This window comes from Cnephaeus nilssonii (assembly GCF_951640355.1).
Source record: "Cnephaeus nilssonii genome assembly, chromosome: 5".
Lineage (NCBI taxonomy): Eukaryota > Metazoa > Chordata > Mammalia > Chiroptera > Vespertilionidae > Cnephaeus > Cnephaeus nilssonii.
The window spans coordinates 56696319-56711369 of NC_137076.1; the positions used below are offsets into that span (position 1 = coordinate 56696319).

General features: G+C 41.6%; 1 protein-coding gene across 4 annotated transcripts; it reads right to left on the reverse strand.

Annotated features, from left to right (window-relative positions):
• Positions 1 to 1429: 1429 nt before the first annotated feature.
• On the reverse strand, positions 1430 to 14429 carry LSM6 (LSM6 homolog, U6 small nuclear RNA and mRNA degradation associated). 4 transcript variants are annotated; one of them, XM_079770639.1, is made up of 5 exons: positions 14231 to 14429; positions 12708 to 12811; positions 7556 to 7671; positions 4256 to 4369; positions 1430 to 1755 (listed from the first exon to the last, which is right to left on the reverse strand). In XM_079770639.1, exons 3-5 carry the CDS (start codon positions 7647 to 7649, stop codon positions 1721 to 1723), a joined length of 243 nt encoding a protein of 80 aa, XP_079626765.1. In that variant the 5' UTR covers positions 7650 to 7671; positions 12708 to 12811; positions 14231 to 14429; the 3' UTR covers positions 1430 to 1720. The 4 variants fall into 4 exon arrangements, with proteins under 4 accessions (XP_079626765.1, XP_079626766.1, XP_079626764.1 ...); XM_079770640.1 differs by lacking the exon at positions 14231 to 14429 and adding an exon at positions 13668 to 14212; XM_079770638.1 differs by lacking the exon at positions 12708 to 12811.
• Positions 14430 to 15051: the final 622 nt, after the last annotated feature.

Consider the following 15051-nt stretch of genomic DNA (forward strand, 5'->3'; position numbering starts at 1 on the left):
AAACACTACCCACTGTAGAGGTATTAAAATAGAGAGATGGCAAGGGGGAAATAAAGACATACACCGAAAAGGAGGCCAGGGAGGAAGGTAGCACAAATAGGATGCTACAGATTGCTGGGAGATAACAACGGAATTGCTTTCAGAAGCAGCTGGTGTAAGTGAATGAAGGGCCCAGTAACCTGGCAGCCCCGCGGATCCTAGGAAACAAATGAGAACATGCGTGCTCCACTTGGAGGGACATCCATTTTCTCCCTAAAAGAAGTCGTTTATAAAAGAGCAAATTGGAGATTTGTACTTACAGACTGGTTCCTGTTCAAGCCCCTGTCAAGCAGTGATAAATTACTGAAGCACAGCATAGTGTAGTTTTGGTGTACACACAGATAAACCTTGCAAATGTTTGTTCACCTTTCTCAAGTTATTAATTAAAAAATAATTGTTTCCACTTACTCTATGATCTTTAAAACGAAACAAGACGAAGTGCCACACATACCTCTCCAGAACCAGCACCGCCCCTTTCCCCTACTTCCTGATCCGGCCCCCCAATCCTTCAAGCAAGCCATTGTTTAGACTGGGGAGAGCGGGAGGAGGAAGGCCAATACAACATTCACACAATTGTCTGGTGTTCACTCAACCACAGGGCCCAGATACATTTGTTGTCCCGAGACAGCATAAACTGTTTAGAGAATAAAGCAGGGCTGTGGAAATCTCATTAGTAACTTGTGAACCCCCCTCAGCAGGGTCACGTACCGCAGAGGGGCCGCCTTGTGCCAGTGCTGTGCACGCTGGTGCTTGGCTCCTGGACCGCGGCCACCGCACACAGCTGCCACTTGAGGAAGGCTTCCGGATGCCCCTCCGTGGGCAGGAGTGAGGAGAGATTGTCCCAGTCAGCTCCGCACTGAAACCTGACTGTTTACAACCCTAAGCTGTGCTTTAATCTAGATGACCACCAGACGGATGAGGTGGACCAGCGCCTCCCCGGGTGTGTTCACTAAGTGAGTAACATTGATGCCAGGGCTCCGGAAAGGGAGCAAGGGAATCCAGCAGGTCGAACAGCGCACGAGGAGATGCGAGATGACTGCGGGCAGCCGTGGCTTAAATGGAACGTTTTCACCCAACCAGCATATTGGGAACCTTTCAAATTTCTCCCCCAAATCAAGTCAGATTCCCACTCCCTTCTATGGAAGAGCCCCTCCTAGGTCCCTGATGCTATTTTCTATCAGGTGACTGTATCAGGGGCTGAGCTTCTGACCTCATGGACCCTCAGACTGAAACTGGGTGGCTTTGTAGAATATTTTCACTCAAGTATTTTGTATGGGAAATAGAAGGGGATGGAATAAAAGGGACATCTCTACGATGTTTGAATTATCATCCTGTGCATCATTTTAGTCAGCTAAGTAAAGCAATCAAACCAAATGATTTAAAAGTCATGTAGGGAGAAACAAAGATCTTTCTTTTTCTTTAATTCTTTTTGCATTCTGCACAGACACAGAGGTAAAAAAAAAAATGACTGAAACTTAAATATGAAAGAAATCTTTACAATTAAATCCACAACTTTATACATTTATCTTACTCCCGCCAGTGAAAAATCACCATTATTATTTCTACTTAGTAATTGAAAAATCACCAATTATTATGAAATACGACAAATTATATAAAAAAACCAAAAAGATCTCATAAAAAAATATATCCAGGTCTGAAGAGTGCTGTACGCTTGACGCCTTCACATCCTTCTCTTCTGTGTGCTTATGTATAACACTGAAAGAAACAAAACAAAACAGACAGACATTGAAGAAATGTTCTTAAGTATCATAACAGTAAGTTTTAAAAGCAACAGATTTTGGCCTGACACCTCTGCAAATCTGACAGAAAATTTTCATACTAGACAATAAACCCTAGAACTACTTTAACCTTTTGCACTCGGATGTCGAGTGTGACTCGACACAGTTAGCATTAGAATAAAGGAATTGAGAAAAAAGCAAGCGAGTGCAAAGGGTTAAGACTAATTTTATGAATCTAGACTTGGTTTGATGTTATATAGGACTGTGTTCTAGTCTTAGCTGACTTACTTTTGTGACCAGAAGGATAAAACAAAATGTATGTGAAAGTTACCAGAATACAAAAATGTTTTATAATTATAGGCATATCAATTATGCTTGAAGTAAAGTAAATCAATAAATTTTATGAGGCTAGATTCAGATTACGAATAAAGAACATATTTTCACCCATTTCCCCAACAGAAACTCTAAAGTTGCTGTCTAATTTTATAATTGCAACAGGATAAACAAGAGCTGAGGAGTTTGTTATTTTAAAAAAAGTTCTTTTTCTGAGTTCCCTGGTGTTGCCAAAGTGCTGCTTTGCTAAGCTTCCTGGGACCACCCAAACTGACTCTTCAGGAGAGGTGGTCCTAAGAATAAGACAGGATGTAAGACAAAATGCTACGCCTGGGTCACCATCCCCACCTACTCAGATTCTGACAGATTTGTTCACAGGGAAATTTAGAGATATCTTGATCAAAGGTCATCCTATATAATAAAAGCCTAATATGCTAAGTGTCTGGTCGTCCATTCAACCAATCAAAGCATAATATGCTAATGATATGCTAAGGCCGCTCAACCACTTGCTATGAAGTGCACTGACCAGGGTGCAGATGCTCCGACCAGTAGGTTAGCTTGCTGCTGGGGTCCGGCCCATCGGGACTGAGTGAGACGGGCTGGACATGCCCTGGACTCCTCCCGTGGTCTCTCCCTGACCCCGACTGTGTACTGGTGGGGTTCTTCCGCCTGGCCTGTGCCCTCTCGCAATCCAGGAACCCTTGGAGGATGTCGGAGAGCCGATTTCGGCCTGATCCTGCTCAACGCAGGAGCTGCCCCCTGGTGGTCAGTGCGCTCCCACAGGGGGAGTGCCGCTCAGCCAGAAGAGGGGCTCACAGCTGGCGAGTGCAGTGGTGGTGGTGGGAGCCTCTCCCGCCTCCGCAGCAGTGCTAAGGATGTCCAACTGACAGCTTAGGCCCACTCCTCATCAGTCAGACATCCCCTGAGGGCTCCCGGACTACAGGAGGGAACTCCCCCTCCCACCCCCAGTGCACAAATTTCATGCATGGGGCCTCTAGTAGCACAGATTGATCAAGTAAGCCAAGATCCTCTTTAAGAGTCTAGGACGTGAATGTGGGAGTCTAAAAATAACTACCACTGATTATTAACTATTACATCATGGAAAAGATATATGAAGAGAAGCATCAAAATGACAGTAAAAACATCCTGGGAAATTGGACACGGTCTACATGTTGTATGCATGTGACAGGACCCACCCTATCACTTACAGAACCTGCAACTGACTGCTATCAGTTGTCTTCAAATGTTATGAAAAGTCGTAACATTTCTTAGTAAATGTAAGAGATCAAATAAGAACAGTATGAAAAATGAGAAGCGAAACTCTATGTTAGAACTAAAAAGCTTATATATGAAGATATGGGAAAATATGGCACTGTACGACCAGGAGATAGAATACCCACACTAAGTCAGGGCGCTGAGTTCACAGCAAAGGGGCTGAGGGAATTATCCAGAACTAAAGAACGCACACCAATAAAAAATCCAAACTCAGGAGTCCCAGAGCTCCATGTGGGGAATGGGAACAAAAAGTGGGAAGGGGTCAAGGGATAATTGCCATACTTTTGAAGTCTTCTCCTTCCCCCTAAAAAATTCATATATTACTTTAGTGATAATGTGTTTTTAAACGAGGTACTTAAAAGTAAACATAATAATCACAACCATATATTAGCTGTTAAAAAGCTGAGTAACTTTAGAACCATATTTCCTGTTTTGTCATTTTTGTCAAATTAAAAGATACAATCTCCACAGAGAGCATTTAAATGATTAACAAAGGACAAATAGGACAAGCTAACTGCCAAGTGATACAAACCAAAGATAGCAGGGAAACACTGGCCATTCTTACAGCCCCAGATTCCAGCGTGAGAGGCAGTGTTGGGGGAATAGAATAAACTGTATTCAACAGAAAGAGTTCGGGCCAGTATACCAATGCCCTGCAGTAAGGGCAGGGGAGAATTTTTAGTCCCAAAATTCCATGAAGCTACTAAAAATAAACTGGTCACACTGAAGATCTGAAGTATAAGAATTTAAAAGTAAAACTAAAACTGAACTTTTAAGTTATCTAGAAAACCCGTTGGTGATCCCGACTATAAACACAAAGGCTTAGTTCAGATGTTGTACAACGACACTACAGAGTGAAGGAATATTACCATTGTTTCCTCGGATAAATGCATCCCCATACTTATTCTTCAGTTGTCCATTTACATATTCTTCCGTCTGCTCCAAGGCTATATTCATGTAGCCATCCAGACAAGCCAGGACTCCTGCAGACAGATTGAGTCAAAGAGAAGATACACAAAGCAAGCAAGCATTGAAAATTACAGGGTATACCTTAGAGCTGACCATCTTTCCATTCATTAGCTCTTACATGCTTAATATAAAAATTCACACTGTAAACGACACTAAATAGATGGAAGCATAGAAAAATGCCTTTATTTAATGTCCATCTGAATAAAAGCTAAGAAGCATACAGCATGAAAGTAGGAAAAACAATGAACTTTTAAAGCCTTCACAAAAGTAACATTATAAGAATATGCCAAATAAAATACCATTCATCAAAAACTAAAAAAAGGAGTGGGCAATTATGCGGGAGCAAATGACCATTAGCCAATTCTCCTCACTTCCAGAGGCATTTCTTACTTTAGCCACTAAGTGAAATACGGGTCTGGCAGATTTATTTCATTCTTTCACAACAACTACTGCAGCAAATGAATGTACTCCAAGGTTAAGAGGAAGTCTCCACAATCTGTTAAAATAATAAAAGAGGAGACAGCAGGTGCTCCTGAAGGAACAACTTAAAGCTGTGACTCACAGTGAAGAGCAGCTTGAGAATACAAGGCAACATATTGCATTATAACACATCCCTTTCTGTTTGTTACAGTTATAGTATTTCAAATCCAGACTAATAAAGAAAAATGGCCACAAACATTCTAGGGAACTTTCAAGGAAACTGGGTGAATAGTTTTCAAAACTGAATCTCTAACTTAAAGTGGTATTTTCTAGAGAAATAATTGAAGTGAAAGCAAATATTACAGATTAGATTCAATTAACCAAGTCAACAACTTCATTTAGTCTCAATTTCGTTAGTATGCTCCTCACTCCCTGCCTCTGCCCCCATTCTCCTCTAAACAAGTTTCTTTTCAAAATTGTATACGTGTAATGAGAGCACAAAACATTCACCTAAAAGAATTCTGCTAAAAACTGGAAGCTTTCAGAGAATCACAATGGATTCTGAACATTAACAATTACCTCCTATCAAAAAGTTTATGATACAACTTTAGTTTATTTCCTGCTGTATTAATTTTACAATTAAACCACAATCGTAAAAGAGCAAAAAACTTCTGATACCTGATCTGCAAATCTGTTTGAAAATGCATCAAGAGCATTTCAGAATTAAATATTCACTTCTAATAAAAACAGCTATTCTCAAAGGAAAGGTTTTTTTTAAAGAAAAAGGTGCCAGGAGGTTATAATTGTAACACCTTCCTTTCTCTAAGTGTTAACTACTATAAATATCAGAAAATAAAGTTTTTTTCAAAGTTAAACAGAAATTGCTACAAAGAGCTGGTTTTTATTAGTAGTATTTAACCACAAAATGAGAGCACTGTGTAGTAATACTCTCAACAGTGTACAACACTTTGCTTTAATAGTATAGAAGCCATGAGCAGACATTCAGAAAAAGTGAAAGGTTATGACTACTACTCATGTGAAAGGTTATTTAGCCTCACTAGTAAACAGAGAAATATAAATAAAATGAGATATTACTTGTTGTCAATTAGAATGAAAAAGTTGGGAAAAAAACCTAATACAAGGGTTGGTGAGAGCCTAAAGAAGAATGAATCCTCTGCTCCAATGCTCTTTGACTCAGATATTGAGGGGAATTGATTCTAAAGAAACACTTGAACAAATGCTCAAGATATATGTCAAAGGAGCAAATATGTTTATAATAACAAAACTGGTAAACCCTTAAATGCGCATTCATCGGGAATTGGTTAAAAATTAACACAAAATTGTGGTACATCCACACAAGATAACCCCATGCAGTCATTAGATACTTTATATTGTCAGAGAACTGAACATATTTTTTAATATTAAAAAAAAAAATCAGGGTGCATGTATAGCTGATCCCACTGATGTAAAACTATGCTTATATGGAGACAGATCCAGTTGGTAAGGCAGATTGTCTCTGGGTAGTAGAATTTTGGGAGAATTGGCTTTCTTCTGGAGTATACTTTTCTCCAGTATTTGCTTTGAAATTTATAAAAAACAATCCCACATATATTACATTTATAAAATTTCCCTAAAGATCAGAGATAAAAAGGTCCAGCTGGTTGATCTCCTCAATGAAGTGGGTACTGAGAAGATATTGAACACAGTGTTCACCGTAATCATCTGCTGAACATAGAAGTCTATTACATACTCTTTTAGGCTCATCAGAAGTTCATGGATGAGAAGCAGTACAGAGAGACTTTATAATATCTCACTATTCAGTATAATCCACTGGTTTCACTAAAAAATCAATGTAAACTGGAGAAGTTATTAATATCAAGAAATCAAAACAGTACATAAACAGCAAGGTGTTTGTGTCAAGCTTGAGTCTGAGTCCTAGTTCCTCTCTTACCAGGTGGGGATAATCAACAGAGATCTCAAAGGACTTATATGAAGATAAAATGAAAATTAAAGTGTTGAGTACTCACTGGACCCACAGTAAGCTCTCAATAAAATTAAGTTTGCATGTGTGAAAAGAGAAGAAAGCTCAAGAGATTACTATCATTATTCAGAAGAGATGAAAAATTATTCAAAAAGGAGACTAAGAAAAGGCCATAACACTCTGCTAATGAATTAGTTTTTTGTACCTGTAAACTAGTCCAGGTAATTTAACATATCTTAATTTTGGAAGACTAGAAATTTAGTAACTTTAAAAAATGGAATTTGACACCCACAAAATTAATTTTAGTAGTGTCACAGTCTTAAAAAGAGCATTCTCTAAAAGAACAGAAAGGTGTCTTTGGATAACCCGCACATTATGTGAGTGGGAAGTTTATGCTGTAAAATGACACTGTCTAAATAGCTGCTGCCAATCTTCAATACTTCTGCAAAACAAACGCTATTGTGCCAACGGTTCTTCAGTATCCAGCCAGCTATTCACGCCTGAGGTGACTGGGAATCCGTGGCTGCTACCAGGGTACGAGGGAACTTAGGCACATAGGCTCTCAAAGCAGAGACAGGAGCCGGGAGCCACACAAACCACACCGGAAGTCAGAGCACACACTAGTGTCAGTTGTGTCACGAAAGGGGATCAATCCAGGGGAAGAAGAGGTGGGCATAAAAACTGTTGACAAACAATGCTTTTTGAGGTTCACTGGGTATGTTTAAAAGATTGCTAAAAATCAGTTAGTCACATCTACTTATTTAATTACACCAGTGAGGATGAAGCAGAAAAATATTACCTCGATAATCCACTCCAGAATTTAGTTTTACCACCACTGGTCGTCCAATGATTTGCTTTAAGAAGTCGCTGGGAGTTTGCTTCCGTAGACTCATTGTAACAATCCTGATCAGAAATCTGAAAAGGGGCAATAAAGGCAAGGACAAAAGTTAATTATTGAACAAAAAAAAGCCTGAAGTCCTTAACATATTTACAGGACACCAAGCATCAATGGAGCACATGTGAAGACTCGACATTAATCCACCACCACTCAACAGCTAACATGTTTCAGGACCTACTAGGAGCCAGAAACTAAGCGAGGCATTTTCCATACATTATCTCATCAGTCCTCACATCGACCCTCTGACATAGCCTCATCGTAGAAGGGCCTTGTTCTCAACCTCTTGTAATACTGTCTCACACACAAATCAGCATACCCACTTACTGAATGCTTGTTTTATTTATGCAGAGCACTCTGCTAAGATCCTTATACACACTACCAAATTTAATCTTTACAAGAACCCTGGGAAGGTCTTAATATCCCCTAATGAAAATAAAGGCACACAGAAAGATGAAATAATTTGCTCCCAAATGTGATGAAACCAACATTCAAGCTCAAATCAGTCATATTTTAAAGTCTATTCAAAGGTTCTCATAATTTAAGTTAAATAATTTTCTTTACCAAGAGAAGTCAACATCCCAAGTTAAATAACAGAAAATACAAGTTTCAAAAACTACTCTTGAATTTGGGGGTTATTTGGACCTCCTCATCCACTGCATCTCCCCAAGTCCTGAAAAAAATCTTAATGTGTTCAACTGATTATTTTGCTCAGCAAATTTTAACTTTTTCATTGAACTGTCAGTGTATTTTTTTGCTACACAGTCTAAACAGATAACTAAAATCACAACTACTACTCTGGACAACCACTATTCATTCAGGACTCAGACCACACAACAATGTTATGCAGTTCTGAACACAAGGAAAATAAAAAACAAAGTAAATACTGTAACAGATTATATACCTTTAATGAGTTTAGTAAAAACAAATCTTCCCATTCATTTATAAACTGCCTTATTTATGTGCTGAACATGTGCTGGTTTGTGGATGAATGGATCTAGAGGCTATTAACCCTGAGGGCCTGATATTGACTCCACTCAGGAGTCTTAAGTTCATTTCCTATCAGATGGTAAATCCCATTATGCCAGTTTCTTCATATACTCTGTATAAGATCGAGATCAAACTAGCTGTTTATTTTGTGTTAAAAAACCAGTAAGATGCATCATGAAGTGAAAATCTAGTTCACAAGAATAGTATTAACTGCCTTGTCCAATTAACAACAGAAAAAAGAATATGAACCTAGACTATTAGTTGTTTAACTGATGGTGTCAAGGTTTTTTGTTCATTTGTGAGTTTTTTTGCATTTTTCTTTTTGTTGAATTTTATTGGGGTGACACTGGTTAACAAAATTATACTGGTTTCAGGTGCACAATTCTACAATGCATCACCTGTTACTGTATTGTATGTTCACCATCCCAAGTCCATCACCATTTATCCCCCCATACCCTCTCACACCTCCTCCTTCTCCCCGCCCGCCCCCCCCCCCCGCCCGGAAACAAACACCACACAGTTGTCTGTGTCCATGAGTTTTTTCTTTTTTACTTTATCTCCCCATCCCCCACCCCCAACCCCATCCCCTCGACAGCTGTTAGCCTGCTCTATAGACTGTCTCTATTTTGCTTGTTAGTTCATTTTGTTGATCCCAGACTATTAGTTGTTTAACTGATAGTGTTATTATTTTTAAAAATCTTAATATTATCTCCCCTCGACCTTTTAAAAAAAAGTATAGCTATAGCCTTAGCCGGTTTGGTTCAGTTATTACAAGGTCAAGCTGTGGACTAAAGGGTCCCAGGTTCACTTCTGGTCAAGGGCATGTACCTCAGTTGTAGGTGCAGTCAGAGCGCATGTGGGAGGCAACCTATCACTGTGTTTCTCTCACATAGAGTTTCTCTCTTCCCGTCTCTCTGCCTCCCTTCCATTCCTTCTAAAACATCAATGGAAAAAATAGCCTCAGATGAGGATTAACAAAAAATAAAATGAAGAAGTAAAAGTATAGCTATATTCTTCTAAGCTCATCAAAGATCATACCTCTGCCATTAAGCCTCATCTTTACTCCAATTAACACTGATTTCTGCCTGAAGGCTTTCAACACTTCAAACTTTCACCAGCACCTTAGTGGCAGGCGCACAGGCTGGATAGGGATGTAACACCGACAAGATAACGCCTTGGACCCTTAGAATTTATGCTCAGAAGCAGGCCGCGCACACACACACACACACACACACACACACACACCCTTGTAAAAGGAGAATTTAAAGTTGTATGTAGTTGGGTAGAATTTTGCAGAGAACAGCACACAGAAAGATCAGAGAGGACTTCTGGAGGGGAACCTGAGCTGAGTGTGAAGGAAGAGTCCACCAGCTGAAAGGACAGAAAGCTGGGCAAAGGCATTGGACAGTGTGAGGAGAAAATCTACACAGGCAAGGAGGGCAAGCTGCGGCCCAGAAGCAGCAGGGCCACATTCCTGGGGAGCAGGACTAAAAGAGCTTGGCCTTGAGCCTCCAGGGCCGTTTCCCAAACATGAGCCTTTTGGATCACTTGGAGATTCCGCTTCGGTAGAACCAGGGTAGGAACCGGGGATCTGTTTGCACAAGCCTAGGAGACGCCTATGAACTGGTGGGTATGGGAAATACTGTGTCCGTGGCCGGGGACATGGGAGGGTTGAAGCAGAGACCTGCAGGAGTACCAATGTCCACTTCAGAGAGAGTGGAGATGTGCCACCTCTGCTCTGGCATCAAGTTTCACATCTGGTTGTATTTGATGTAACCTGTCACCAATTACTGTCTTATATTCTTTTTTTTTAAAAATACAAGTCTTTTCTTCCTCAATAGACTGTAGTAAGCCACATGAAAGGAGAGACAAATACCAAGCTTTTCATTTATTCTCCAGAACATCTACATTCTGGCAAATCTCTTGAAAAATATTTTAAGAGTTATTTGGAAAGAGGATGTTGCTTCAAACACATTTTATCCATCACTTTAGAAACCATATTTTTTACATTCATCTTCATTAGGCTTCCTCCGTACTCCCTGTTACTTAATGACTTGCCCATAAATCCATTTTTGTATGAGTAAATTGGTCTCAACATCAATTTTTCCCATCACTTGGCTCATGTAACTTTAACCCTTTGCACTCACTTGCTTTTTTCTCGATTCCTTTATTCTAATGCTAACCGTGTCGAGTCACACTCGACATCCGAGTGCAAAAGGTTAAGTTTCCATCTTTGCAATTGGGTAAGGCAGAAGGAACAGTTCTGACCGTTTCTGAAGCAAGAGAACAGCCTCTTGAATCACAGACACGTAAGGGGAAAAAGGCCTCCTTTCTGCAGGGTCACCTTGATAAAACTCCTCCCTTAAAAATTAACGCCATGATCACCCTCTATGCCTCCTCTGCCTCCAACCCCGGTTTGTTCTAACTAAATTACCTATTTTCACACATGGCTATTAAAAGGCAGAAGCTTCTGAGAGGTCTAAGATGAGAACATCTGCAAATTGCCCTGCAGTGATTTCCTTTAGTTAAAAAAAATGGAGGTGGGGGGGAGAACCAAATTTTACTCATCCAGGTACGTGCCAGGCATTAGAGTCCTGAGCAGTTCTCAAGGTCACCAGGTGAGGTGGCAAGCAGAACCAAGGCTTGATCCCAAAGCCCAAGCCCTTGCAAAGGCACAACTGCCCTTTGGACTATGTCACGGTTCTCCTGCAGAACCAGGCGACGGCCAGACAGTGAGAGGGAGCCTAAATCATTGCAAATCAGCCCGCAAAGAACTATAACGATCAGAAAGAAATATCTCTAATGTGACTATGAGTTACGTCACTGAGGAAAAACCACGTAAATTCTTGTTTCTTGGCCATGTTTACCTGGAAATGTTTGCCTACTCTTAGAATATTTACTAGTACAGCTTAGGGTGAAAAAAAATTTTTGAAAAGCAAAATATTGCTATGATACATAACATTACAACCCAAGTAAATGTACTTTAGCAGAATATATCAGTCTGAGAGGACATCTGACACTGAGAACAGCTCTCCTTCCCAGCGGACCAGTCTCCCGCAGTAGGCTCCAAGCTTCTTGGGTATCTCTGTACCTAAGCACACTGCCCAAGCTGTGGAAGGGGCATTTCTGGGCAGTGCTAAGACAAATCCCCGTCCCTCCCCTCGCCAACTATGGGTATGGTGACTAATACAGTGTCATTCATGCACCTGAGCAGCTATAACAGAGTAACATCTCTATTACTAACCACCAAATAAGATAGGGAGAGAGGAGAAATGTTTCTTTGTTGTCCAAGAAGCACCTGCATCTGAATCAACAGAGATGCTTGCTAAAATGCAGATTCCTGAAGCCTTCCCAAAGTCAGGCTGTCTAGGCAAGGGGCACTGGAATTCACATAAAGTTCCCCAAATAATGCCCGTAAGCAAATGGTTCTTGACCAGGAGAGATTTTGCCCCCCAACCTCAGGGACATTTGGAAATGTCTGGAGGCATTTTGGATTGTCCTGAATGAGGATACTAGATACCTACTGGTATCTAGTAGGTGGAGGCCAAGGATATTGCTTACCCGGCTACAAAGGATAGGAAAGCCCATAACAAAAAATTAACTGGCCCAAAATGTCAATTGCGGGTGAGAAACTGCTATTAAGCCCTAAATCAAAAAGAGCATTGTTCTCTGGTCTCGACATCAAGTTAAAAAAAAAAAAAAACAAACACCTTCAAGGTATAACAAATGAGAACAAACAGCTAAGTTCTAATGGGATGACAGAGTATAAATTGTAACTTATTAAATACTTTACCCCACAGTTAAGAGAATCTAAAAACAACTACTGTCAAAAAATCTTGAAGGGGTTATCATTCTGAATAAGGATTTCTAGTCCTGGTCATGAAAATGGGACCCTTTCCCATTTTTCAGTGTCACAGATCCCTTGGAGGATTGAAATCTCTGTTACTTGGTACAACTGTAAGAGGAAAGATTAATCCAAGGGATGTATGTAAAAATCTCTTCAAATTCTAGTATCGAGTGTGCCACAGCTCAGTGAGACCACCGATGCAGCATCAAGAGTACTCACTTGGGAGGCAGGACACCTGAGTTCTAATCCCAGCTCTGCTACTTAATTAGCTGTGCGCCTTGGATAACTCATCATTTCACCTCTCAAGGCCTCAGGCTCCTCATCTGCAAAATAAGGCAGTTATGCTAGAAGATCACTTAAGTGACCGAACAGTCAGCCAGCCTGCACAGTAACTCCAATAATATACACACACACTAACATAACCTCTCAAGATTCCTTCGCAAAATTTAAGGAAGTGGACTTGCCAGACACCACCATTTAACAAACAAACAACAACAGCAACAAAACTCCAAAGACAGGCTCACCTTTGCTGGTTGGTGTATTATCAGCTATCATAATTTTGGTGCAACAGGCACAGCCCTACATGAATGATGTAAACTACTGAACTATTTTGTTAAACAATTTGGCAATGTGTATGAAGACCTAAAAAGACCTTACTAGGAGGCAGCACCTATTTAATGATTTCACTTCTCAGAATCTAGTCCAAGTAATAATCTAGTCCAAAAATAATCTAAAATACAGGTGTGTGGGTTGTTGTTGTTTTTTGTTTTTTTAGTTTATCAGAGTATTGCTAAAATGAAGCAAGAACTCACAAATATCCCAAATGCCCCACAGTTGGGATAGATGAATAATTTTGGGGACATACCTAATGATGGGTTAGGTAGCTAATCAAAAGAATACACAAAATTAGAGATGTTATTTAGAAGAATTTTTTTTTTAAATGATGAGAGAGGGCAGGAAGAATTTTTAAATAAAACTGGAAAACTAAATATACCGTGAAATGATAAAATAGGTAATCAGCTCAAGGAGAAATGAGCACATGCAAGAGTGAAATACGCAAAGAAACTGTAAGTGGAAGGGTTCGGAGAATGGTTTTCTCACGGAGCTCTTCGGAATTTTCGATTTTTCTGCAATAGCCTGAACTACTAAGGGGAGCACACTCAACCACGAACCCCTTACCTGCACCACCCTGATGCTGGAAGCAAGAGCAAGACCCCCGGCCAGGAACGCGCGCGCCCCTACACACACAAGCCCTGGGCCAGAGCTTAACGCCAGACAACTGCAGGTGGGCGTCCCCACCCTGGGAAGGCGGGCTAGCCCCGCTCTTAATTCCTGGGGTTCAGTGCAAGCACCCCGATGGCTTCAGGCCCGGCGGACAAGGTCCTGCAGCCCTAACGCCCCGGCGAAGCGCGGACGTGCTTGGGAGTCCGCTTTCCCGCCGAATCCCCAGGCTAAAGTCGGGGTTCCCTGCGGAACCTGGACAACCTGGGTGCACTCGGAAGCCAGATCCGGGGGCCCCGGCGGGTGCCGTTCGTTCCCGCGCGGTCCAGGCGCCCCCGCGGGAGGGACTCTCGGGGAGGGCTCGTCTCGGCGCCGACCACCGCGGACCTCCCGGCCGCGCCAGGCGCCACGAGCACCGCCTTCGCGGGACCGGCCTCCCGCAGGCCCCGCGGCTGCTCCCCACCCTGCCCGGGGCGGCGGAACACCGGGGCTAGGAGTGGCCCGGGCGCCTCCGGGCTCACCTCGTGGCCGGGACCCGGAATCCCCGCTCAGGGAGCCCCACAAGTCCAGCCTCCGCCAACGGGACGAAACCGAAAGTGAAACCGCAGAGGCAGCGGCACTTTTCCGCCTCAGCCAATCCCTGCTCCCGTGGCTACGGCGGCCCGCGGGGCCAAAACAGCCCAGCCGGGCGGGAGCGCGCAAATCCTGGAGTTCAGGCAAAGTCGGTGCTGCAGGGTGAAATGGAAAGCGCTGGTGCTCTCTCCTTTAACAGAAAGCCCCTCTCACTCCCGCCCCCAGAAAAAGCCATAAAAGGAAAAACAGGAAGTGCTCTTTCAGGCAGAAATGTAAGAAGTAGCTTGAAGTCATAGGAAACTCATGACTATACACACCCTGAAATGTCCTCAAATAATTGAAAGCAAATAAATAAATAAAAGAAGGGGCCTCCGATCTTTAAGTCCACCTTCGGATTTTGATTTAAGTGTCTGAAGATGACGCCATTATTAGCAAGAGATTGTTTCCGTGGCAACGTTAATTGGCACAAATAGGATTAAAATCACCAAAGTAACTCTGTATTATAATGGAATCAATTGCGTTACATTACAAACTATTTCTAATTGGAAATGGTGTGCAGACATTAAGTGCTGCTATGGGAACTTGGCTTGGAATTTTGCGCGAATTCTCAATATTCTTGCTGTAAATGGAAAGGGAGAGGTAAATAAGGAAACTGTCAAACCCAGACTTGATTCCTTTTTCTGCACACATGGCCTCATCAAATTAAATCGTATACTTTAATTCTACATAATTTGTAACACCATAAACAGTGGTAATATCTTTAAACAGA